We start from the raw sequence: 26,155 nt of genomic DNA, 5'->3' as shown, positions 1-26,155 counted from the left end.
ACCCACTGTGTCACCGGGAATGGAACCCGGGTCCCTGGCGCTGTGAGGCAGCAGTGCTAACCCACTGTGTCACCGGGAATGGAACCCGGGTCCCTGGCGCTGTGAGACAGCAGTGCTAACCCACTGTGTCACCGGGAATGGAACCCGGGTCCCTGGCGCTGTGAGGCAGCAGTGCTAACCCACTGTGTCACCGGGAATGGAACCCGGGTCCCTGGCGCTGTGAGACAGCAGCACTAACCCACTGTGTCACCGGGAATGGAACCCGGGTCCCTGGCGCTGTGAGGCAGCAGTGCTAACCCACTGTGTCACCGGGAATGGAACCCGGGTCCCTGGCGCTGTGAGGCAGCAGTGCTAACCCACTGTGTCACCGGGAATGGAACCCGGGTCCCTGGCGCTGTGAGACAGCAGCACTAACCCACTGTGTCACCGGGAATGGAACCCGGGTCCCTGGCGCTGTGAGACAGCAGCACTAACCCACTGTGTCACCGGGAATGGAACCCGGGTCCCTGGCGCTGTGAGGCAGCAGTGCTAACCCACTGTGTCACCGGGAATGGAACCCGGGTCCCTGGCGCTGTGAGGCAGCAGTGTTAATCCACTGTGTCACCGGGAATGGAACCCGGGTCCCTGGCGCTGTGAGGCAGCAGTGCTAACCCACTGTGTCACCGGGAATGGAACCCGGGTCCCTGGCGCTGTGAGGCAGCAGTGCTAACCCACTGTGTGACTGGGAATGGAACCCGGGTCCCTGGCGCTGTGAGACAGCAGTGCTAACCCACTGTGTGACTGGGAATGGAACCCGGGTCCCTGGCGCTGTGAGGCAGCAGTGCTAACCCACTGTGTCACCGGGAATGGAACCCGGGTCCCTGGCGCTGTGAGGCAGCAGTGCTAACCCACTGTGTCACCGGGAATGGAACCCGGGTCCCTGGCACTGTGAGGCAGCAGTGCTAACCCACTGTGTGACTGGGAATGGAACCCGGGTCCCTGGCGCTGTGAGGCAGCAGTGCTAACCCACTGTGTGACTGGGAATGGAACCCGGGTCCCTGGCGTTGAGGGTCATAGATTCAAGTTCAGCATATTCAGAGCATTAAGTTTTTGAAATTGTTTGTAACACACAGCGTGAGGTCTGAGTCTCTCACTCCGATATACACAACTCAAAGGGTGGTGAATCTCTGGAATTCTCTGCCTGTTGAAGTGGTGGAGGCTGCCTCGCTAAATATATTTAAGTCACGGGCAGATAGGTTTTTGGTAGACAAGGGGATTAAGGGTTACGGGGAGAAAGCGGGAAAGTGGAACTGATCCACTTCAGATCAGCCATGATCTTATTGAATGGCGGGGCAGGCTCGAGGGGCTAGATGGCCTACTCCTGCTCCTATTCGTGATGTTCTTATGTGAGATGTGTACTTTCTGTGCACTTTCCTTAGCAACTGGTTCCAGACATTGATGAAAGTCAGAATATTGCCAGCCTACACAATCAGATCACTGCCTGTGACACCATCCTGGAGGTACTGAGTACTGCTGTGTTTCTTCCCTTGCCTCTCGCTGCTTGTGAAGTTAACACGTTGACCAAGAACTCTTCCAGAACACTAAGACTTTCTGAGTTATGAATGAACTGCAGTCTCAGCCCTCCTGGACCAGCACAATGCTGCAAGATTGGAATGATTCAATGTCTTGTTTACCAGGCTGATTCCGGGGTTGGTGGGACTGGTGTATGAGGAGAGATTGACTCGGTTAGGATTGTCTTCACTGGAGTTCAGACAAATGTTGGGGGGGGTTGGAATCTCAGAGACTGATTAAAATTCTAACCGGGTTCGACAGGGTAGGTGCAGGGAGGGTGTTCCCGATGTTTGGGGGGGAGTCCAGAACCAGTTTGAGGATTTGGGGTAGACCATTAAGGATGGCAGTGAGGAGACATTTCCTCACACGGTCCGCTTGTGGAATTCATTCCCTCAGGAAGTAGTTAATGCCAAAACATTGAATGTATTCAAGAGGCAGCTGGATATAGCACTTGGGAATCAAAGGTTATGGGGAGAAAGCAGGATTAGGCTATTGAGTTGGAGGATCAGCCATGACCATGATGAATGGGGGAGCAGGCTCGAAGGGCTGAATGGCCCCCTCCTGCTCCTGTCTTCAATGATAAAGTATCAGATTTATTCTGCAGACAGTCAGTGTTTGGAAAATTTTAGCTCCGATGTTGCTCAAACAGGACGGTTACTCATTTTAGCTTTGCAAGTGTTTACTTGGATAGAGCTAACGGATTTCTGTTTACACAGAAAAAGGGCGTTTTTGATTGGAGGGATGGAATGTTCACCGTCATGCCACCCAATCAGTGCCGCTATCCCAGGAATCATTCCTGGAGCTGTGCGGATTTGGTGTGTTTCGATTGGGATGGTTTAAGCCGGGGGGTGGGGGGGAACCGGGCTTGCTATCCCTCCTGATGCGTGTCTTCTTCTCCCCACCAGAGGATGGAACAGATGCTGAGTACGTTCCAGAGCGATCTCAGCAGCATTAGCTCCGAGATCCAAACCCTCCAGGAGCAGTCCATTGCCATGAACATCAAGCTGAAGAACAGGCAGTCGGTGCGCAGTGAACTGAGCCAGCTGGTGGATGAGCTGGTTGTGCCCAGCTCCATGATCACGTACGTCTTGCCCAGTGGCCTCCCTCTCCTTCCACCCCCCCCCCCCTCCTGCTTGACGTTTCCCTCCCTCCTCCCCCTCTCCTTGCTACCCTCGCCTCGCTGGTTAGACTCTCCCCTCAGAGTCAGAGCCCTCAACGACTGAACCCCGTTTCATTTCAGCTGTTGCCAAGTTGGGGCGGCTCAGTGGTTAGAATCAAATAGAATCCATCCAGTGCCAAAGGAGGCCATTCGGCCCAGCGCGTCTGCACTGACCACAATCCCACCCAGATTCTATTCCCGAAACCCCACATATTTACCCCACTAATCCCCCTGATCCTGGGTCAGTTTAGCATGGCCAATCCACCTAACCCACACGTCTTTGGACTGTGGGAGGAAACCGGAGCACCCGGAGGAAACCCACGCAGACATGGGGAGAACATACAGACTCCACACAGACAGAGACCCAAGGCTGGAATTAAACCCGGGTCCCTGTCGCTGTGAGACAGAAATGCTAACCCACTGTGTCACCGGGAATGGAACCCGGGTCCCTGGCGCTGTGAGGCAGCAGTGCTAACCCACTGTGTCACCGGGAATGGAACCCGGGTCCCTGGCGCTGTGAGGCAGCAGCGCTAACCCACTGTGTCACCGGGAATGGAACCCGGGTCCCTGGCGCTGTGAGGCAGCAGTGCTAACCCACTGTGTCTCCAGGAATGGAACCCGGGTCCCTGGCGCTGTGAGGCAGCAGTGCTAACCCACTGTGTCACCGGGAATGGAACCCGGGTCCCTGGCGCTGTGAGGCAGCAGTGCTAACCCACTGTGTCACCGGGAATGGAACCCGGGTCCCTGGCGCTGTGAGGCAGCAGTGCTAACCCACTGTGTCACCGGGAATGGAACCCGGGTCCCTGGCGCTGTGAGACAGCAGTGCTAACCCACTGTGTCACTGTGCTGCCCAATTCACACTGCTGCCTCACAGCGCTGGGGACCTGGGTTCAATTCCAGCCTTGGGTGACTGTACAAAGTTTGCACGTACTCCACACGTACAGATGCATACGCCCGTGCACACAGACCATATACCCACACAAAACCCTCAGCGCATTTTCCTTCAGCTTCCTGTAATCTCTCACTCTGTTCTGTCGCAGGATCATTCTGGACACACCCGTAACAGAACAGCAATTCCTGGAACAGCTGCACGAACTGAACAACAAGATCAACTACGTGAAGGAGCAGTCCTTCAAGGAGACACTGGCCTGTTCAGACGTTCAGGACACCCTGGACCGCCTCAAGATTAAGGTACAGACACTGAACTGTCAGCCGTACTGATCCGTACCCTGTGTACGGAGGGACAGAGATGTACATTAAAACCTCCGCGAGGGTGGATTGTCTGAACCCCGGGACACACCAACGTGTCCTGGAAACCTGAGTGTCCCTTCACAGCTCGCCTTTCCAGTGTTGTGCTGCAGAGTTAGTCTGGAATTTAACTCTGAACAGCGTGAGGGAGATAAGGAGCAGCTGTGCCCCTTAGTTGAAGGGTCAGTCACGAGGGGATATAAATTCAGAGTGAGGGCAGAGGGTTAGGGGGGATTTGGGGGAAACCTTTTTTACTCAGGGGATGGTGAGGGTCTGGAGTGTGCTGCCTGGGAGGGTGGGGGTGGGCAGGATGCCTCACATCCTTTACAAAATACCTGGATGAATACTTGGCACGCCCTGGGGAAAAAGCTTCTGACTATCCACTCTGCCCCTCATCATCTTGTAGACTTCTATCAGGTCTCCCCTCAACCTTCCAGTGAGAACAAACCAAGTTTCTCCAACCTCTCCTCATAGCTAATGCCCTCCACACCAGGGGCAACACCCTGGTAAAATCTTTTCTGTAACCCTCTCCAAAGCCTCCACATCCTCCTGGTAGTGTGGCATCCAGAATTGGATACCATATTCTTGTAATCCGAGGGAAATTTATCAAGGCCGATCCCCCTAACCTGCACATGTTTGGATAAATGCTTCCTCTGGGGCTGGTGGGTGTTTGGAGCTCTCTTTCTGAGAAGGAAACAGTATCTGTGAGGCAGAGCTGGTGAGATTCGAGATTAATGAGGGGCTGCATGGGCAGGAATGATCAGATTGGCCACGGGTGTATTGAGTGGGGGAGCAGAGGGGCCGAGTGGCCTATTGGGAGGGAGAATTGTGCAGTTTGTACTGTAACGGATGAATTATTTCGATCACTTGTTCAGGCTGTTTCAAAGATTCGGGAATACATTCTCCAGAAGATATATTCATTCCGGAAACCAATGACCAACTATCAGGTTCCTCAGAACGCACTCCTCAAATACAGGTGAGGCACCGCTCTCTCTCACACACACACTGTACTCTCTGCAGGACTGACTGGCTGGGCACTAGTTAGACCACACCCGGGAAACTGGGAATAGATGTGGTCTCCTTATCTACGGAAAGTTATCCCAGCGTTGGAGGCAGCCCAGAGAAGGTTCACTCAATCAATCCCGGATAGGGAGGGAGTTTCTTATGATGAGAGGTTGAGTAGGTTGGGCTGACTGGAGTTTAGAAGAATGAGAGGCGACCTTACTGAGATATCAGGCAAAGACCTAGTGAATCATAGAGACTCTACGGTGCAGAAGAAGCTGTTCGACCCAGTGAGTTTGCGCTGACAACGATCCCACCCCAGCCCTATCCCCATTAACCCCCCACATATTGACCCCGTTAATCCCTCAAACCTGTGTATTCCTGCACAATAAGGGGCAATTTAGCATGGCCAATCCACCTAACCGGCACTTCTTTCGGACTGTGGGAGGAAACTAGAGCACTCGGACAAAACCCACGCAGACACGAGGGGAATGTGCAAACCCCACACAGACAGTGACCCGGGGCTGGGAATCAAGCCCGGCTCTCTGGCGCTGTGAGGCAGCAGCGCTAACCCACTGTGTCACCGGGAATGGAACCCGGGTCCCTGGCGCTGTGAGGCAGCAGTGCTAACCCACTGTGTCACCGGGAATGGAACCCGGGTCCCTGGCGCTGTGAGGCAGCAGTGCTAACCCACTGTGTCACCGGGAATGGAACCCGGGTCCCTGGCGCTGTGAGGCAGCAGTGCTAACCCACTGTGTCACCGGGAATGGAACCCGGGTCCCTGGCGCTGTGAGGCAGCAGTGCTAACCCACTGTGTCACCGGGAATGGAACCCGGGTCCCTGGCGCTGTGAGGCAGCAGCGCTAACCCACTGTGTCACCGGGAATGGAACCCGGGTCCCTGGCGCTGTGAGGCAGCAGTGCTAACCCACTGTGCCACCCAGTAGTGTATTATTGCTAGACTATTGATCCAGAAACTCAGCTAATGATTCAGTTTTATTTATTGTCACGCTTACTCGTATACAGTGAAAAATATTGTTTCTTGCGCGTTATACAGACAAAGCATACCGTTCATAGAGAAGGAAAGGAGAGGGTGCAGAATGTAGTGTTACAGTCACAGCGAGGGTGTAGAGAAAGATCAACTTAATGGGAGGTAGGTCCATTCAAAAGTCTGACAGCAGCAGGGAAGAAGATGTTCTTGAGTCGGTCGGTACGGGACCTCAGACTTTTGTATCTTTATCCCGATGGGAGAAGGTGGAAGAGAGAATGTCCGGGGTGCGTGGGGTCCTTAATTATCCCGGCTGCTTTTCCCCGAGGCAGCGGGAAGTGTAGACAGAGTCAATGGACGGTGTCCCCTTATCTCAGAAAGGATAGTATTTCCACAGAGGGAGTGCAGTGAAGGCTCACCAGACTTGTTCCGGGGATGGTGGGACTGTCTGAGGACCCGAGATTGGGCAAACTGGACCTGTATTCTCCAGAGTTTCGAAGAGTGAGAGGTGATCTCAGTAAAACCTGAAAAATACTTGAATGGACAGGATGGATGTGGGTAAATGTTTATTGTTCGGGGAGTCTGGAACTAAGAGACACAATTTCAGATTCAGGAGGGAAGCTGTTTCGGATGGAGATAAGGAGAAATTTCTTTACACAGAGAATGGTGAGTCTATCCCAGAGGGCTGTGGAGTGTCAGTCCTCGTGCGTGACTAAAGAAGAAAGAGCAGTACAGCACGGAACAGGCCCTTCATCCCTCCCAAGCCTGTGCTGATCGTGATGTCCTAACTAAACTAAAAACCATAAAACGTAGCAGCAGAATGAGGCCACTCGGCCCATCGACTCTGCTCCCCCATTCAATCATGGCTGATATTTTTCCCATCCCCATTCTCCTGCCTTTCCCCATAACCCCCGATCCCCTTATTAATCAGGAACCTATCTATCTCTATCTTAAAGACACTCAGTGACCCGGCCTCCTCTGTGGCAAAGAGTTCCACACATTCCCCACCCTCTGGCTGAAGAAATCCCTCCACATCTCTGTTTTAAAGGATCGTCCCTTTACCCTGAGGTTGTGCCCTCTGGTTCTAGTTTTTCCTACTAGTGGAAACATCCTCTCCATGTCCACTCTATCCAGGCCACGTAGTACCCTGTAAGTTTCAATAAGATCCCCCCCCCTCATCCTTCTAAACTCCATCGAGTACAGACCCAGAGTCCTCAACTGTTGCTCACAGGACAAGCTCTTCAACCTTCTGCCCTTACTCGATCCTTATCCCTCCCTATTCATGTACCCTCAGATGCCTCAAATGTTGCTGATGTTGCACCAGCTCCTCTGGCTGTGCGTTCCAGGCACCCAGAGCCGAGATTGATAGGTTTCTGGTTAGCAGTAATGTTCCGGGTTACGGGAATGGTGTGGGGGTAGGGGGCGGGGAGGGGGAGGCATCGAAGTGGATGATCAGCTATACTGGTTTTGAGAGGTGGAGCAGGATGGGTGGGCTGAATGGCCTCCTCCTGTCCCGACATCAGCTTACGTCCAGCCAGTTGAAGTCAGTGTCCTTTGCGGTCGCAGGTTTTTCTACCAGTTTCTCCTGGCCAATGAGCGTCACGTGGCGAAGGAAATCCGGGATGAGTACGTCGACACGATGGGTAAAATCTACTTCTCCTACTTCAAGTCGTACACCAGCAGGCTGATGAAAGTTCAGGTCAGACCCTCACGTTCTGTCCCGAGTCAGCACCCCTCACTCGTTAACCACTGTCACAGAGCAGAAAGCATTGTTGCCTTTGGTGTCTAATTGTGCGTGACGGAGACTCGCTTATTTCTAAGACGGAGTGTGGAGGGTTGGGCAGGATCTGAATGTGATCAGTTTGCTATTTGTATTCTCACCCTGTCGGTAGCGGGAATGTCGGATAGGAAACTGCTTGAGATGAATTTATTTTGTTCTGTGTTACTCTGTTGATCTCTAGTACGAAGAGGTGGCAGACAAAGATGACCTAATGGGTGTGGAAGACACGGCGAAGAAAGATATCCTTTGGGTAAAGCTGAGATGTTTCACTGTTACACTTTTCCTCAATGACCACTCTGCATTCATGAAGATCTGCAACATTTCACTCAACACCTGAATATTGAGAAGTTTAGTCTGTTATTTTGGAGCTAAAGCAACAGGGCATATTGGTGACAGCACAGATGGAGGCTCTTTGGCCCACTCTGCTAGCTCTCAGCAGGAGCAACTCGCGAGTCTAATTTCCCCTGCCTTTCCCTGTAGCCCTTCCAATTTTTTCTGCTCGGAGAACTGAATGTCTCGATTGAGTCTGTCTCCACCACACTCTCAGACAGTACATTCCAGATCCTAACCACTCGCTGTGTGAATCTGTCTCCACCACACTCTCAGACAGTACACTCCAGATCCTAACCACTCGCTGTGTGAATCTGTCTCCACCACACTCTCAGACAGTACATTCCAGATCCTAACCACTTGCTGTGTGAATCTGTCTCCACCACACTCTCAGACAGTGCATTCCAGATCCTAACCACTTGCTGTGTGAATCTGTCTCCACCACACTCTCAGACAGTACATTCCAGATCCTAACCACTTGCTGTGTGAATCTGTCTCCACCACACTCTCAGACAGTGCATTCCAGATCCTAACCACTTGCTGTGTGAATCTGTCTCCACCACACACTCAGACAGTACATTCCAGATCCTAACCACTCACTGTGTGAATCTGTCTCCACCACACTCTCAGACAGTACATTCCAGATCCTAACCACTCGCTGTGTGAATCTGTCTCCACCACACTCTCAGACAGTACATTCCAGATCCTAACCACTCGCTGTGTGAATCTGTCTCCACCACACTCTCAGACAGTATATTTATATATCGCCTTTCGCAGCCATTGGTTGTCCCAAAATCCTGGAGCAGCCAATGAAATACGTTTTGAAGTGTGGGAAATTGGCTGTCAGTTCCCACACGGTGACCCTACAGATCGCAAACTGATACAGACCGGGGAACTCTGCTTCCGCAGTCCCGGGGGAGGGGTGGGGCAGGATATTGGTCAGTGCCATTGACTAATGAATTAGCCCACCACAGTGCAGATAGGAAGGAAGGCCCTTTGAAACTTGCTGCACACTTTGATTTGATTTGTTATTGTCACGTACTAATATACAGTGAAAAGTATTGTTTCTTGTGCACTATACGGACAAAGCATATTATTCATAGAGAAGGAAAGGAGAGAGTGCAGAATGTAGTGTTACAGTCACAGCGAGGGTGTAGAGAAAAATCAACTTAATGCGAGGTAGGTCCATTCAAAAGTCTGACAGCAGCAGGGAAGAAGCTGTTCTTGAGTCGGTCGATACGGGACCTCAGACTTTTGTATCTTTTTCCCGATGGAAGAAGGTGGAAGAGAGAATGTCCGGGGTGTGTGGGGTCCTTAATTATACCGGCTGCTTTTCCCCGAGGCAGCGGGAAGTGTAGACAGAGTCAATGGATGAGAGACTGGTGAATGTAGCCCAATCCATCACGCAAACCAGCCTCCCATCCATTGACTCTGTCTACACTTCCCACTGCCTCGGGGAAAAGCAGCCGGGATAATTAAGGACCCCGCACACCCCGGACATTCTCTCTTCCGCCTTCTTCCATCGGGAAAAAGATACAAAAGTCTGAGGTCCCGTACCGACCGACTCAAGAACAGCTTCTTCCCTGCTGCTGTCAGACTTTTGAATGGACCTACCTCCCATTAAGTTGATCTTTCTCTACACCCTCGCTGTGACTGTAACACTACATTCTGCACCCTCTCCTTTCCTCCTCTCCTATGTACTCAGTAGTATGCTTTGTCTGTGTATTGTGCAAGAAACAATAACTCACTGTATCCCAATACATGTGACAATAAATTAAATCTTCAGGCATTTTATCACAATGTGGGATCGTGCTGTGCACAATTTAGCCCCCTTGCACCCTACATGACCAAACTTCAAACGTACCTCATTGTTTGTAAAGAACATTGAGGTGTCGGGTGGTGAGGAAAGGTGCCGTATCGATGGAAGTCTGTGTGTGTTTATTCTGCTTTGATGTGAATTGAGTGCAGCTGAATTCAGTTTCACTCCTTAACCTGGAGCCAAGCTTTTTCTCCAAACCTTCGCTGAAAAATCGAAACACCATCTTTACGCTGGGAAACCGTGGAAATGTAATCTCATCGGCGGAACTGGAAGCACCGATTATTGTCCCTCATGCAGCCCAGAAAAATGACACTCGGGTAAGCAGCGAGAGGGATTTGTCATGACTTACACAAGTCCCCAGTTTGATTTGAGGTTGGTGTCTTTATTAATAATTAATGTCTTTACAACCTCTAGCTAGTCCCCCATGACCCTAAAGGGCAACCTACCATGACCCATCAACCTAACCTGCACATCTTTGGAGTGTGGGAGGAAACCCATGCAGACACGGGGAGAATGTGCAGACTCTGCACAGACAGTGACCCGAGGCTGGGATTGAACCCGGGTGAGGCCACCGTGCCGCCTTTACTGAGGGGCTGAATGGCCAGCTCGTCCTATCCCGTATGTTAGTATTGCGGTGTAAATGAATTTCTGTATCCTCAGTTTCTGTCTATCCTCGGAATGATTCCTGTTCCTCTCCCCTTCTTCCCTCAGTATCCGTTTGAGAGCCTCTTCCGGAGCCAACACTACACTCTACTAGACAACAGCTGCCGGGAGTATCTCTTCCTGTGTGACTTCTTCATGGTGACGGCTAACTCGGCACAGGACCTCTTCAACGCCATCATGGGCAAAACCCTCACCATGTTCTTGGTAAGTTCCAGCTGATGGGACACTCGGCTTGTCTGGGCTTCAGTGGGGGCTATTGTCCCAGCGAGGGATTGGCTGAAATATCACCAAGTCAGGATGGTGAGGGATTTGGTTTATTATTGTCACATGCACTGGGATACAGTGAAAACTATTGTTTCTCACACGCTATGTAGCCAAAGCATACTGTTCATAGAAAAGGAAAAGAGAGAGTGCAGAATGTAGTGTTACAGTCATAGCGAGGGTGTAGAGAAAGATCAGCTTAATGCGAGGTAGGTCCATTCAAAAGTCTGACGGCAGCAGGGAAGAAGCTGTTCTTGAGTCGGTCGGTACGGGACCTCAGACTTTTGTATCTTTTTCCCGATGGAAGAAGGTGGAAGAGAGAATGTCCGGGGTGCGTGGGGTCCTTAATTATACCGGCTGCTTTTCCCCGAGGCAGCGGGAAGTGTAGACAGAGTCAATGGATGGGAGGCTGGTTTGCGTGATGGATTGGGCTACGTTCACCACCCTTTTGTAGTTCCTTGCGGTCTTGGGCAGAGCAGGATCCCAGACCAAGCTGTGATACAACCAGAAAGAATGCTTTCTATGGGGCATCTGTAAAAGTTGGTGAGAGTCGTAGTGGACGTGCCAAATTTCCTTAGTCTCCTGAGAAAGTAGAGGCGTCGGTGGGGCTTTCTTAACTATAGCATCATGTATATAACTGTAGTGTGTGTTCAATAAGTTGCCCCCATCCTGGGCTACCATCTTGGGGAGGGGCAGTTTCACTAGTACCAGTGGTCACGTCTGGAATGTACTTCCAGGAGTGGTGCAGGCAGATACGATTGGGGGGGGCGCGGTTTAAGGAGTTTTTAGACCAGTGCATGAATATGCGAGGAATAGAGGGATAGGGATCAAGGGCAGGCAGAAGGGATTGGTCTAATTTGGCGTCATGTTGAGCAGAAGGTGATGGGCCGAAGGGCCTGTTCCTGTGCTGGACTGTTCCGTGTTGAGCAGGGGCAGTGTGAAACGTTATAAAGAATTTGCTGCCTCTTTCCTTTCAGAAACACATGGATACTTACGTAGCGGATTGCTTTGACAGCATTGCCATATTCCTGTCCATCCACATCATCCTTCGCTTCAAGACCATCATGGCAAAGAGGAATGTCCCAGCTGTCGATAAGTAAGTAACCCCGGGAGGGGGGGGTTTAGTCTCGCGACAGGAAGCTGAACAGAGATTGCGCTGTCTGAACCTACAAGGGTTGTACGTCAGGTTTGAAGTGTGTTCCGGAGGCTGATGTAGGATGAATGTTGCATTATTCCAGAAGACTATTCACAAATGCCCAGCCTTCCCGAGCTTGCTTGAGGAATGGTGATCCTCGGGTTAAATAACCACCAGCCAGCTCTCTCCCTCAAAGGGGCAATCAGCCTCTGGTCATCTGGGACACGGGTGACTTGACCATTTGATTGTGAGTATCAGGGATATTGAAATGATCAGGAGGTGCCTGAGAGTGGGACACAGCCCTCTCCAGGATCCTATTGGACTTCCCACAACATTCACTTTGAAATGTTTTGGAACTTGAGCTTCTACAAGTTTATGCAGAAGGTAGACATTTGGGGAAACAGGTTAAATCTGAGAATGTTCAGGAGACGAGAATTAGAGGAATCGTGACAGAACTAGAGGCCATTCAACCCATCACATCCATACAGGCTCTGCAATAAAGCTTTGTACTGAGCCCACTCCCTGCCCTATCAGTACAACCCCACATATTAAGTCCACTAATCCCTTAACCTACACATCCTTGGACACTAAGCAGCAGTTTAGCACAGCCAATCCCCCTAACCTACACATGTTTGTGTTGTGGGAGGAAACCAGAGCACTTGGAGAAACCCATGCAGACACAGGGAGAATGTGCAGACTCCGCACAATCAGTGACCCAAGCCTGAATGGAATCTGGGTCCCTGGCACTGTGAGGCAGCAGTGCTAACCCACTGTGTCACCGGGAATGGAACCCGGGTCCCTGGCACTGTGAGGCAGCAGTGCTAACCCACTGTGTCACCGGGAATGGAACCCGGGTCCCTGGTGCTGTGAGACAGCAGCGCTAACCCACTGTGTCACCGGGAATGGAACCCGGGTCCCTGGCACTGTGAGGCAGCAGTGCTAACCCACTGTGTCACCGGGAATGGAACCCGGGTCCCTGGGACTGAGAGGCAGCAGTGCTAACCCACTGTGTCACCGGGAATGCAGAGGTGTCTCAGAGGGTTTTGGGGCTGGCAGAGGTGACACAATGGGATGAATGGCCTCCTTCTGTGTTGATTTATTTTGAGTGTTCTTTCACAGCTGACATTCTGAACGAGTTCCTCACAGTCCTGAAGTGAGTGTTGCTCCCTTCGCCCTTGCTGTGAGGTTGGTGATTAATGGTGTGTGATTGTTGCAGGTACTGGGATACCCTGCTGGAGATTCTCTGGCCGAGGTTCGAACACATCCTGGAGTTAAACATTCAGAGCATCCGCAACACGGACCCTCAGAAGCTGGGTGCCCTCGATACCCGGCCCCATTACGTAAGCTGCTCCGGTAATTCTGTGGCTTTATCCTGGCAACCTCACCCCTTCCAATTACTGCCTCTGTGCAAACCTCATAGCAACATAGAAACTGGAAGCAGGAAGAGGCCATTTGGCCCTTCGAGCCTGCTTCACCATTCATTACGCTCATGGCTGATCATCAAATTCAATATCCTGACCTCCCCCTTCCCCCCAAATCCCTCGATCCCTTTATCCCCAAGATCTATATCTAATTTCTTCCTGAAATCACACAACATTTTGGCCTCAGCTACTTTCTGTGGGAGTGAATTCCACACATTCCCCACCCTCTGGGTGAAGAAATTTCTCCTCAGCTCAGTTCTAAAAGGTTTATCCCTTATCCTCAAACTATGACCCCCTAGTTCTGGACTCTCCCCACCATCGGAACATTCTTTCTGAATCTACCCTGTCTAACCCTGTTAGAATTTTATAAGTTTCTATGAAATTCCCTCTCACTCTTCTAAACTCCAGTGAATATAATCCTAACCCACTCAGTCTCTCCTCATATGACAGACCTGCCATCCCAGGAATCAGCCTGGTAAACCCTCACTGTGCTCCCTCTATAGCAAGGAACATCCTTCCTCAGATAAGGAGACCAAAACTGTACACAATTCTCCTGGTGTGGCCTCACCAACACCCTGTACAATTGCAGCAAAACATCCCTATCCTTATACTCAAATCCTCTCGCTATGAAGGCCAACATACATTTACCTTTTTTACTGCCTGCTGTACCTGCGTGCTTACTTTCAGCAACTGATGCACAAGAACACACAGGTCTCAGCGAGTATCCAACTCTCCCAATTTACACCCATTCCCGTAATAATCTGCCTTCCGATTAGAATAAGTTTCAGTTTATTAGTGTTCCAGGTAGGTTTACAGTAACCCTGTCAGCAGCTTCTGTGAAACTGTCCTTGGCTTTGCAGAGAGCTGATATTTACAGCACTGAATATGTTTTGTTGAAAGATCTTTATTGTTAATTTCGGGACATTTGGGTCTGATTTTTGCCTCATTTGGGATCGGCCGGGAGCAGGGTACTCGGAACCCACTTCCCCGCTGGCTGGAGCAGAGTGAAGGTGTGTGTTGGGGGCAGGTGTAGGCCATTCGGCCTTTCCAGGCCTGCTATACCATTCAGTTGGATTGTGGTGGATCTGACTGCAGTTTCAGCACCATAGATTCCAGCCCAACCTTTCAGTTTAATGGCAGTTGCATTGAGGAACAGGCGATGGGTTTTGGTACATCTGTAAATGGAGCTCTGGCCTGTTGGTCTGTCTCTCTTCCGTGGCTACTTCTATGAGGATGTGTCTAGGGCGGTGGATAGAGGAGAGCCGGTGGATGTGGTCTTTCTGGATTTTCAGAAGGCGTTTGACAAGGTACCTCACAAGAGGTTATTGCAGAGGGTCAGGGGACATGGAGTTGGGGGTAGGGTGTTAGCGTGGATAGAGGATTGGCTGTCAAATAGGAGGCAGAGAGTGGGGGTCAATGGGTGCTATTCGGATTGGCGGTTGGTGACTAGTGGAGTGCCCCAGGGGTCGGTGCTGGGGCCTCAGCTATTTACCATTTATATAGATGATCTGGAGGAGGGAACCGAGTGTATGGTGTCGAAATTTGCTGATGACACCAAAATTGGTGGAAAGGCAAATTGTGCGGAGGGTGGGGAGAGTCTACAGAAGGATCTAGATAGGCTGGGCGAATGGGCCAGGAAATGGCAAATGGAATTTAATGTTGGCAAGTGTGAGGTGGTCCACTTTGGTAGGAAGAATGGTAGGAAGGATTATTACTTACGTGGAGAAAAACTGCAGCAGGCGACGGTGCAGAGGGACCTCGGGGTCCTTGTGCATGAGTCGCAAAAACCCAGCTTGCAGGTGCAGCAGGTGGTCAGGAAGGCGAATGGGATGCTGGCCTTCATAGCGAGGGGGATTGAATATAAAAGTAGGGAGGTCTTGCTGCAGCTGTATAGGGCATTGGTGAGGCCGCAGCTGGAATACTGTGTGCAGTTTTGGGCGCCGTACTTAGGCAAGGATATTTTAGCCTTGGAGGGAGTGCAGAGGAGGTTTACTAGGCTGATGCCGGAGTTGAGGGGGTTGAGCTATGAGGAGAGGCTGAATAAACTAGGCTTGTACTCGTTAGAGTTTAGAAGAATGAGGGGAGATCTCATTGAGACGTATAAGATGATGAATGGGATGGATAGGATAGAGGTGGAGAGACTCTTCCCGCTCAGAAAGGACAGTAGGACTAGGGGGCACAGCCTCAAGATAAAGGGGAGGCGGTTTAGAACGGAGTTGAGGAGGAACTTCTTCACTCAAAGGGTGGTGAATCTCTGGAATTCTCTGCCCGTTGAAGTGGTGGAGGCTGCCTCGCTAAATATTTTTAAGACGCGGGTTGATGGGTTTTTGATAAGAGAGGGGATTAAGGGTTATGGGGAGAGGGCGGGAATGTGGAACTGAGCCACGACAGATCAGCCATGATCTTATTGAATGGCGGGGCAGGCTCGAAGGGCTAGATGGCCTACTCCTGCTCCTATTTCTTATGTTCTTATGTTCTACATTCGTGGCTGGCTGTCCTTGGAGAGGGGGCGTGCTGGCACACTCGAGGCTTTCCCTGCCCAGTGGGCACTGTGGGGGCTGGCAAGGTTTTATTTTTAGATTTCCTTCCTGATTTGAAACTTTCTCGTAGTTCCCCTTTAGTGGACTGCCCCTTTAGTGGACTGCCCCTTTAGTGGACTGCCCCTTTAGTGGACTGCCCCTTTAGTGGACTGCCCCTTTAGTGGACTGCCCCTTTAGTGGACTGCCCCTTTAGTGGACTGCCCCTTTAGTGGACTGCCCCTTTAGTGGACTGCCCCTTTAGTGGACTGCCCCTTTAGTGGACTGCCCCTTTAGTGGACTGCCCCTTTAGTGGACTGCCCCTTTAGTGGACTGCCCCTTTAGTGGACTGCCCCTTTAGTGGACTGCCCCTTTAGTGGACTGCCCCTTTAGTGGACTGCCCCTTTAGTGGACTGCCCCTTTAGTGGACTGCCCCTTTAGTGGACTGCCCCTTTAGTGGACTGCCCCTTTAGTGGACTGCCCCTTTAGTGGACTGCCCCTTTAGTGGACTGCCCCTTTAGTGGACTGCCCCTTTAGTGGACTGCCCCTTTAGTGGACTGCCCCTTTAGTGGACTGCCCCTTTAGTGGACTGCCCCTTTAGTGGACTGCCCCTTTAGTGGACTGCCCCTTTAGTGGACTGCCCCTTTAGTGGACTGCCCCTTTAGTGGACTGCCCCTTTAGTGGACTGCCCCTTTAGTGGACTGCCCCTTTAGTGGACTGCCCCTTTAGTGGACTGCCCCTTTAGTGGACTGCCCCTTTAGTGGACTGCCCCTTTAGTGGACTGCCCCTTTAGTGGACTGCCCCTTTAGTGGACTGCCCCTTTAGTGGACTGCCCCTTTAGTGGACTGCCCCTTTAGTGGACTGCCCCTTTAGTGGACTGCCCCTTTAGTGGACTGCCCCTTTAGTGGACTGCCCCTTTAGTGGACTGCCCCTTTAGTGGACTGCCCCTTTAGTGGACTGCCCCTTTAGTGGACTGCCCCTTTAGTGGACTGCCCCTTTAGTGGACTGCCCCTTTAGTGGACTGCCCCTTTAGTGGACTGCCCCTTTAGTGGACTGCCCCTTTAGTGGACTGCCCCTTTAGTGGACTGCCCCTTTAGTGGACTGCCCCTTTAGTGGACTGCCCCTTTAGTGGACTGCCCCTTTAGTGGACTGCCCCTTTAGTGGACTGCCCCTTTAGTGGACTGCCCCTTTAGTGGACTGCCCCTTTAGTGGACTGCCCCTTTAGTGGACTGCCCCTTTAGTGGACTGCCCCTTTAGTGGACTGCCCCTTTAGTGGACTGCCCCTTTAGTGGACTGCCCCTTTAGTGGACTGCCCCTTTAGTGGACTGCCCCTTTAGTGGACTGCCCCTTTAGTGGACTGCCCCTTTAGTGGACTGCCCCTTTAGTGGACTGCCCCTTTAGTGGACTGCCCCTTTAGTGGACTGCCCCTTTAGTGGACTGCCCCTTTAGTGGACTGCCCCTTTAGTGGACTGCCCCTTTAGTGGACTGCCCCTTTAGTGGACTGCCCCTTTAGTGGACTGCCCCTTTAGTGGACTGCCCCTTTAGTGGACTGCCCCTTTAGTGGACTGCCCCTTTAGTGGACTGCCCCTTTAGTGGACTGCCCCTTTAGTGGACTGCCCCTTTAGTGGACTGCCCCTTTAGTGGACTGCCCCTTTAGTGGACTGCCCCTTTAGTGGACTGCCCCTTTAGTGGACTGCCCCTTTAGTGGACTGCCCCTTTAGTGGACTGCCCCTTTAGTGGACTGCCCCTTTAGTGGACTGCCCCTTTAGTGGACTGCCCCTTTAGTGGACTGCCCCTTTAGTGGACTGCCCCTTTAGTGGACTGCCCCTTTAGTGGACTGCCCCTTTAGTGGACTGCCCCTTTAGTGGACTGCCCCTTTAGTGGACTGCCCCTTTAGTGGACTGCCCCTTTAGTGGACTGCCCCTTTAGTGGACTGCCCCTTTAGTGGACTGCCCCTTTAGTGGACTGCCCCTTTAGTGGACTGCCCCTTTAGTGGACTGCCCCTTTAGTGGACTGCCCCTTTAGTGGACTGCCCCTTTAGTGGACTGCCCCTTTAGTGGACTGCCCCTTTAGTGGACTGCCCCTTTAGTGGACTGCCCCTTTAGTGGACTGCCCCTTTAGTGGACTGCCCCTTTAGTGGACTGCCCCTTTAGTGGACTGCCCCTTTAGTGGACTGCCCCTTTAGTGGACTGCCCCTTTAGTGGACTGCCCCTTTAGTGGACTGCCCCTTTAGTGGACTGCCCCTTTAGTGGACTGCCCCTTTAACTTGTCCCTTGGTGAGTTGCTGCGGGGCGTCTTGTAGATGGTACACCCAGCTGGCACTGTGCGTGGGTGGTGGAGGGAGTGAGTGAGTGTGGATGGGGTGCCAATCCAGCAGGGCTGCTTTGTCCTGGATGGTTTTGAGCTTCCCGAGTGTTGTTGGGAGCTGCACCCACCCAGGGTAAGGGGGGAGTATTCCGTCGTTGTGAGTTGTAATGATGTGATTTTGATTGGTGCAGGTCACGCGGAGATATGCCGAGTTCTCTTCAGCCATTGTCAGTATTAATGAAACGTATCCCAACGAGAAGACACACACTCTCCTCGGCCAGCTCCAGGTCAGTTCTGGGTCTGTGGTAACCCCATTCTCTCAACAATCCAGGAGGAACTGTTCCTGACTGTGTGTGTGACGGGGGTGCGATCGGACCAATGAGAGTTTATCATTTCCCAGTGATTCAGGAAGTAAAACCCTCCCAAATTACATCAGTATCCCCCCCGCCCCCTCTGATATCTCACATCAGCGACTGCACTTTGCTAATTGCTGGGTATTGTCCTTCTCAGGGAAAGTAGTTCTCTCCATCCACTGTGTTCAAACCCCTCGTTTTATTCCCCTCAATTAAGTCTGTCCTCGGCCGCCTCTGTCCCAGCCTGTATGATGTGTCCCCTTCGATTGGATTTATTACTGGGACACAGTGAAAAGTATTGATTCTTGTGCACTATACAGACAAAGCATACTGTTCATAGAGAAAGGAGAGAGTGCAGAATGTAGTGTTACAGTCACAGCGAGGGTGTAGAGAAAGATCAACTTAATGCGAGGTAGGTCCATTCAAAAGTCTGACAGCAGCAGGAAAAGTAAAGTTTGTTTATTAGTCACAAGTAAGGCTTACATTAACACTGCAATGAAGTTACTGTGAAATTCCCGAGTCGCCACACAGCGCCTGTTCATGTCAATGCACCCTAACCAGAAGCTGTTCTTGAGTCGGTCGGTACGGGACCTCAGACTTTTGTATCTTTTCCCCGATGGAAGAAGGTGGAAGAGAGAATGTCCGGTGTGTGTGGGGTCCTTAATTATCCCGGCTGCTTTTCCCCGAGGCAGCGGGAAGTGTAGACAGAGTCAGTGGATGGGAGGCTGGTTTGTGTGATGGATTGGGGCTACATTCACCACCCTTTTGTAGTTCCTTGCGGTCTTGGGCAGAGCAGGAGCCCAGACCGAGCTGTGATCCAACCAGAAAGAATGCTTTCTATGGGGTATCTGTAAAAGTTGGTGAGAGTCGTAGTGGACATGCCAAATTTCATAGAACCATACAGTGCAGAAAGAGGCCATTTGGCCCATCGAGTCTGCACAGACTATTATCCCACCCAGACCCTACCCCCATATCCCTCCATAGTATACCCACTAATCCCTCTAACCTAAGCATCCCAGGACACTAAGGGGCAATTTTATTACGGCCAATCAGCCTAACCCACACATCTTTGGCCAGTGGGAGGAAACTGGAACACCCGGAGGAAACCCACGCAGGCACGAGGAGGATGTGCAGACTCCACACAGACAGTGACCCGAGCCGGGAATCGAACCCAGGACCCTGGAGCTGTGGAGCAGCAGTGCTAACCCACTGTGCTACCGTGCCATCCCGGCAAGACCTCCTTAGTCTTCTGAAAAAGTAGGAGCGTTGGTGGGGCTTTCTTAACTGTAGTGTCAGTGTTGTTGGGGGGGGCCAGGACAGGTTGTTGGTGACCTGGACACGAAGTTCTCGACCCTTTATAGACAGACCTGTACATTCGAGCGATGCTCTGTTGGAGAGTTGGTGCAGACTGGGTGGTCTGAATGGTCTCCTTCGGCGCTCTGGCGGTTCTGTAGACATGGCGTGTCGTATCAGATGCGGTTGAATGTAGAGTCTCTGATGTTCGCTGTTTTGTGACGGTGCTCTCTCCCCTCGCCCCGTTATCTGGGCTGTGTTTGAACTGTATTGAGTGTTGGCGGCCGGCTCCCTCGCTGAGCCTGGCAGCGGAAACCCTGCCCTTGTTAACGGTGGGGGGTGGGGGATCTGTGTCTTTGCCAGGTGGAGGTGGAGAACTTTGTGCTGAGAATGGCAGCAGAATTTGCTTCCCGGAGAGAACAGCTCATTTTCCTGATCAATAACTACGACATGATGCTGGGCGTTTTAATGGTGAGTCTTAACTCTCTCTCTGCTTTCTGACTGTTTGGTACACTGGTTACTGTGTCTCCTCCGGGGGATACAGGTTGTTACGTAGGAGCAGGAATAGGCCATTCAGCCCCTCAAGTCTGCCCCGTCCATTGAGATCGCGACTGTGACAATCCTCAACTCCCACTTTCCCACCTTATCCCCAAACCCCTCGATTCCCTTACTGATCAACAATCTGTCTCGGCCTTGAACACACTCAGTGACCCAGCCTCTCCAGCTCTCTGCCGGAAAGAATTCCACAGATTCCCTCCCCTCTCAGAGGAGAAACTCCTCCTCGGCTCTGTCTTCCATGGGCGACTCCCTTACTCTGAGATGCTGCCCTCTGCTCCCAGACTCACGGGGAAACGATGTCTCAGCATCGACCCTGTCAAGAATGTTTAAAAATTGATTTGTGGGCTGGCCAGATTTATTGCCCATCCCCTTGGAGGGCAGTTGAGAGTCAACCCCATTGCGTCGTCACATGTAGGCCAGACAGGGTAAGGATGGCAGATTTCCTTCCCTAAAGGGAACCGGATGGGTTTTTCCGACAACGGGTCATCAGTACATTCTTAATTCCAATTTTTTTTATTGAATTCAAATTCCACCATCTGCCGTGGTGGGATTCGAACCCGGGTCCCCCAGAACATTAGCTGAGTTGCTGGATTAATAGCGATAATCCCCCTGGGCCATCACCTCCCCCTGGAATTGTGTGTCCCACCTGTTGTGTTTGTTTAGTCTGGCGACGTGCCTTCTGATCGAGGAACTGATTTCTCCGCAGGAGAGAGCGACTGATGACAGCAAGGAGGTGGAGAGTTTTCAGCAACTGCTTGGTGCTCGGACGCAGGTGGGTGCTCCCCCCTCCCCACCTCGGGGAGGGGTGGGATTTTGGGGATTGGAAAGGAGTGTCCTCTGTTCGATTGTGAAGTTGAGACTGAGTTGGAAGTTGTGATGTTTTTTCCTTCCCTGCCCAGGAGTTTATTGAGGAAATCTTGTCCCCGCCATTTGGTGGGATGATTGCGTTTGTGAAGGAGACAGAGGTCCTGATAGAAAAGGGTCAAATCGAGAAACTCAAAACAGAGGAAGGTAAGATTACCCAGAGCTGCTGCTCAAAGACTTAACGGAAGGTGTGCTTCGTTCTGGTGGATTTGTTTTTCAGATAATGCCTAATAACGAGGGAAGCCTGCACAGAGGTTCGGTAAGGTTCTTGCTGGGAATAATTAGCTGGGGCTGGGAATCTTACAGGGAGTAACCCACCTCCTGACTCCCCAGAGTCCTGATGTGGGTGTGCCGGCGTTGGACTGGCGTAAACACAGTGAAAAGTCTGACAACACCAGGTTTTAGTCCAACCTATTTATTTGATAATATACTCACAAGCTTTCGAGGGACACCCTCTTCGTCAGGTGAATGGAGAGTTCTGGCCTCAGACAGAGCATATAAAGCACAGACAGTTTAGAGATTACTGATTAGAATGCGAATCTTTACACCTAATCTTTACACGTGAGAATACCGTCCACCAGGTACACGGTAAATACTCTTGCAACTCGGCCAACATTGTCTACCTGATACGTTGCAAGAAAGGATGTCCCGAAGCATGGTACATTGGGGAGACCATGCAGACGCTACGACAACAGATGAATGAACATCGCTCGACAGTCACCAGGCAAGACTGTTCCCTTCCTGTTGGCGAACACTTCAGTGGTCACGGGCATTCAGCCTCTGACCTTCGGGTAAACATTCTCCAAGGCGGCCTTCACGACACACGACAGCGCAGAGTCGCTGAACAGAGACTGATAGCCAAGTTCCGCACACATGAGGACGGTCTCAACAGGGATCTTGGGTTCATGTCGCACTATCTGTAACCCCCGTGACTTGCCTGGGTTTGCAAAACCTCACTTACTGTACTGTCTGGAGACAATACACATCTCTTTAAACTGTGATCACTGCTCCTTCCACTCACATTATCAGCCACTTCAGGTCTTGAACAGCAGGTTAGGTGTAAGGATTCGCATTCTAATCAGTAATCTGTAAACTGTCTGTGCTTTATATGCTCTGTCTGAGGCCAGAACTCTCCATTCACCTGACGAAGAGGGTGTCCCTCGAAAGCTTGTGAGTATATTATCAAATAAATAGGTTGGACTAAAACCTGGTGTTGTCAGACTTTTTACTGTCCCCAGAGTCCACCATCAACAAGGACACAAGTCAGGAGTGTGAGGGAATATTCCCCACTTGCCCTGAGTGGGTGCAGCTCCCAACAACACTCGAGAAGCTCGACACCATCCAGGATAAAGCAGCCCCCGCTCAATCGACACACTAACCACAAACACTCACTCCCTCCACCCCCCCCCGACACACAGTGACAGCCGTGTGTACCATCTACAAGATGCACCGCAGCGACTCACCAAGGCTCCTTCAGCTGGGTGGCACGGTGGTTAGTGCTGCTACCTCACAGCTCCAGGGACCTGGGTTCGATTCCCGGCCTCGGGTCACTGTCTGTGTGGAGTTTGCACATTCTCCCCGTGTCTGCGAGGGTTTCCTCCGGGTGCTCCAGTCTCCTCCAGTCCAGTGATGTGCTGATTGGGTGGAATGCCATGCCCTTAGTGTCCTGGGATGTGTAGGTTAGAGGGATTAGCAGGGTAAATATGGAGGGTTGCGGGAATAGGACCTGAGTGGGATTGTGGTCGGTGCAGACTCGATGGGCCAAATGGCCTCCTTCTGCACCATGATTTCTATGACAGCACCTTCCAAAACCACGACCTTTACCATCCAGAAGGACAAGGGCAGCAGATACCTGGGGAACACCCCCCACCGGGAGGTTCCCCTCCGAGTCACTCACCATCCCGACTGGGAAATATATCGGCCGTTCCTTCCCTGGGTCAAAATCCTGGAGCTCCCTCTCTAACAGCGCTGTGGGAGTACCTACACCTCAGGGACTGCAGCGGGTTCACGGCAGTGACGCCCCCACCACCTTCTCGAGGGGCAGTGGAGGCAGGGACGCTGGGTCTATCCAGCGACCTGTGAGTGAATGGAAACAAGATCTAGTCTGGGTGACCAGTCCCGTGATAATATCACGAGGCCAGCAGCTCCCACAGGGCACTGTTAGAACAGGAAAGGATTTACTATAAGGAATATGGGGAGAAGAGAGGGCAAATCCCAGAATTTAATCTGGGGAGTAGGAGAGGGAGGGAACCGTGTGGCATTGAGACGGTGAGACTAGCCTGAGGTTGCTGTAGTTCTCTCAGCCTCTCAGTTCCAGGGGGAGGAGGAATGTGACTAACCCACACTGCGGCAGCACCTCCTGACTCCTTCCTCCCCTCTCCCTCTCCCCACGCCAGGCCGGGTGGTGCAGCTGGTTCGGGGATTTGCTGCCACCTGGAAACAGTCGGTGGAAAACCTCAGCCAGGACGTCATGAGGTCGTTCACCAACTTCAAGAATGGGACAGGAATCATACAGGTGAGGCTCGATCCGCACTCGGCAGAGAGGCTGTATTCGTACCCGCGCTCTCTGCGTCGGTGCCCGTGCGCGCGCTCTCTGCGTCGGTGCCCAGATCAGGGCTTTTATACCACGTTCTCTCTGATGTTTTTTACGTGCTGCATCAGCAGAGTTTATCCACCAGTCCTGGTGATGTCTGTGGCCTCTCGCCGTTCCCGGACCGGGGGATAAGGACCCGGTCCGAGGCCTAACCACGTGGCCTGTTTTGTGACGGTGTTTTGCACTCTCGCGGTCACCTCGCCGTTAACCGGTTAGAAAGTAACTGAGTTTACGTTACAGGGAGCCCTGACCCAGCTGATCCAGTACTATCACCGGTTCCACAAGGTCCTCGCTCAGCCTCCGTTCAAGAACCTTCCTGTGCGCTCCGACCTCATCAACATCCATCACCTGATGGTGGAGGTGAAGAGACACAAACCCAATTTCTAACCGTCTGCGTCGTTTCCTCTCTCTGTGTGATGTTGGCACCATACCAGGGCCAGCGATGGTGCGAGGGATCGGGGGGTGGGGGGGGGGGAATGTATTCGGCTAACTGTGTGACAGTGACGGCAGGGAGCGTCCCTGTGGCACGAGGGACTGGGGAAGTCGGAGTGCCGGGCCTCGGGCACAGGGTGCGTCTCCCTGAGCCTCCTGATAGCTGGATATGAAGGAGACGCGAGTGGGGATTACTGTGGGACAGAGTTGTAAATATTCATGTGAAGGAGCTGTGGGATTGGATCCGGAATGCTGTACAGGTGGGATGGGGAGACGGTGCTTCCTGGTAGCTTTCCCGAAATCTGTGACCATTCCAGCTGATAAAGCATTAAAACGATGGAATGAAACCTTGTGTTTGATTGGTGGCTCTGAAATGTTTTGCGATGTTCTGTGGTCAGATACGGAGCTAAATTTTTAAATAATATTCAGTTTGTGGGACACGGGCATCGGTGACTGGGCCAGCGTTTAGAACATAGAAAAACTACAGCACAAACAGGCCCTTCGGCCCACTGGCCGATCATATCCCTACCTACCAGGCCTATCTATAAACCTCAGTCCCATTAGATCCCACATACTCATCCAGAAGTCTCTTCAAAGACCCCAGCAAGTTCACCTCTACCACCACTGACGGCAGCCGATTCCACTCACTCACCACCCTCCGAGTGAAAAACTTACCCCCTAACATCTCCTCTGTACCTGCTCCCCACACCTTAAACCTGTGTCCTCTTGTAGCAACCATTTCAGCCCTGGGAAATAGTCTCCAAGAATCCACCCTATCGACACCTCTCAACATCTTATAAACCTCTATCAGGTCACCTCTCATCCTTCGTCTCTCCAGGGAGAAGAGTCCCAGCTCCCTCAACCTATCTTCATAAGGCATGCCTCCCAATCCAGGCAACATCCTTGTAAATCTCCTCTGCATCCTTTCAATAGCTTCCACATCCTTCCTGTAGTGAGGCGACCAGAACTGCACACAGTACTCCAAGTGGGGTCTGACTAGAGTCTTATAAAGGGTCTTTATTACCCATCCCTAGTTACCCTTGGAGGGCAGTTGAGACAAAACCACATTGCTGTGTCTCTGGAGTCACACGTAGGCCAGACTGGGGTAAGGACGGCAGATTTCCTTCCCGAAAGGGACATTAGTGACTTTTTTCTCTGGAGCGTAGGAGGCTGAGGGGTGATCTTATAGAGGTCTATAAAATAATGAGGGGCACAGATCAGCGAGATAGTCAATATCTTTTCCCCAAAGGTAGGGGAGTCTAAAACTAGAGGGCAGAGGTTTAAGGTGAGAGGGGAGAGATACAAAAGGGTCCAGAGGGGCAATTTTTTCACCCAGAGGGTGGTGAGTGTCTGGAACGAGCTGCCAGAGGTAGTAGTAGAGACAGGTACAATTTTGTCTTTTAAAAACCATTTAGACAGTTACATGGGTAAGATGGGTATAGAGGGATATGGGGCAAATGCGGGCAATTGGGACTAGCTTAGGGATTAAAAACTGGGTGGCATGGACAAGTTGGGCCGAAGGGCCTGTTTCTGTGCTGTAAATCCCTATGATTCTAGGGAACCGGGATGGGTTTTTCCGACAATGGGCCATTAGTAGATTCTTAATTCCGGATATTTTTTATTGAATTCAAATTTCACCACCTTGCCGTGATGTGATTCAAACCGGGGTCCCCCAGAACATTAGCGGAGTTTCTGGATTAATAACCTAGTGATGATTGGGCCATCGCCTAGTGGTTTTATGTGGGTATTTCTTTGGCCACCATGCTTTGTGGGTGGACACTGGCAGCTTTCGCTCAGGGTGACCCAGCGTAAAGATTGGGAAACTGCCGTGGAGAATGATACAGAATCGTTATGGACAGGAGGAGGCCATTCTGCCCAGCGAGT

At 51.7% G+C, this 26,155-nt stretch overlaps 1 protein-coding gene across 1 annotated transcript in view; it reads left to right on the top strand.

Annotated features, from left to right (window-relative positions):
• Positions 1-24,618, top strand: part of vps52 (VPS52 subunit of GARP complex) — a 34,043-nt gene extending 9,425 nt beyond the window's left edge. Inside the window, exons 5-20 of the mRNA XM_080182072.1 lie at positions 1,432-1,499; positions 2,457-2,632; positions 3,751-3,901; positions 4,834-4,934; positions 7,513-7,645; positions 7,908-7,965; positions 10,059-10,192; positions 10,587-10,742; positions 11,777-11,895; positions 13,151-13,274; positions 18,370-18,465; positions 20,188-20,295; positions 21,089-21,154; positions 21,282-21,393; positions 23,643-23,761; positions 24,080-24,618. Of these exons, the coding sequence (XP_080038198.1) occupies positions 1,432-1,499; positions 2,457-2,632; positions 3,751-3,901; positions 4,834-4,934; positions 7,513-7,645; positions 7,908-7,965; positions 10,059-10,192; positions 10,587-10,742; positions 11,777-11,895; positions 13,151-13,274; positions 18,370-18,465; positions 20,188-20,295; positions 21,089-21,154; positions 21,282-21,393; positions 23,643-23,761; positions 24,080-24,226 (1,868 nt within the window). The 3' untranslated portion in view covers positions 24,227-24,618. The remainder of the gene's footprint in view (positions 1-1,431; positions 1,500-2,456; positions 2,633-3,750; positions 3,902-4,833; positions 4,935-7,512; positions 7,646-7,907; positions 7,966-10,058; positions 10,193-10,586; positions 10,743-11,776; positions 11,896-13,150; positions 13,275-18,369; positions 18,466-20,187; positions 20,296-21,088; positions 21,155-21,281; positions 21,394-23,642; positions 23,762-24,079) is intronic.
• The last annotated feature ends 1,537 nt before the right edge of the window (positions 24,619-26,155 follow it).

The sequence above is a fragment of the Carcharhinus amblyrhynchos genome, unplaced genomic scaffold (assembly GCF_965287045.1).
Source record: "Carcharhinus amblyrhynchos unplaced genomic scaffold, sCarAmb.v2.hapA scaffold_45, whole genome shotgun sequence".
NCBI lineage: Eukaryota > Metazoa > Chordata > Chondrichthyes > Carcharhiniformes > Carcharhinidae > Carcharhinus > Carcharhinus amblyrhynchos.
This window is presented reverse-complemented; position numbering and strand designations above follow the sequence as displayed.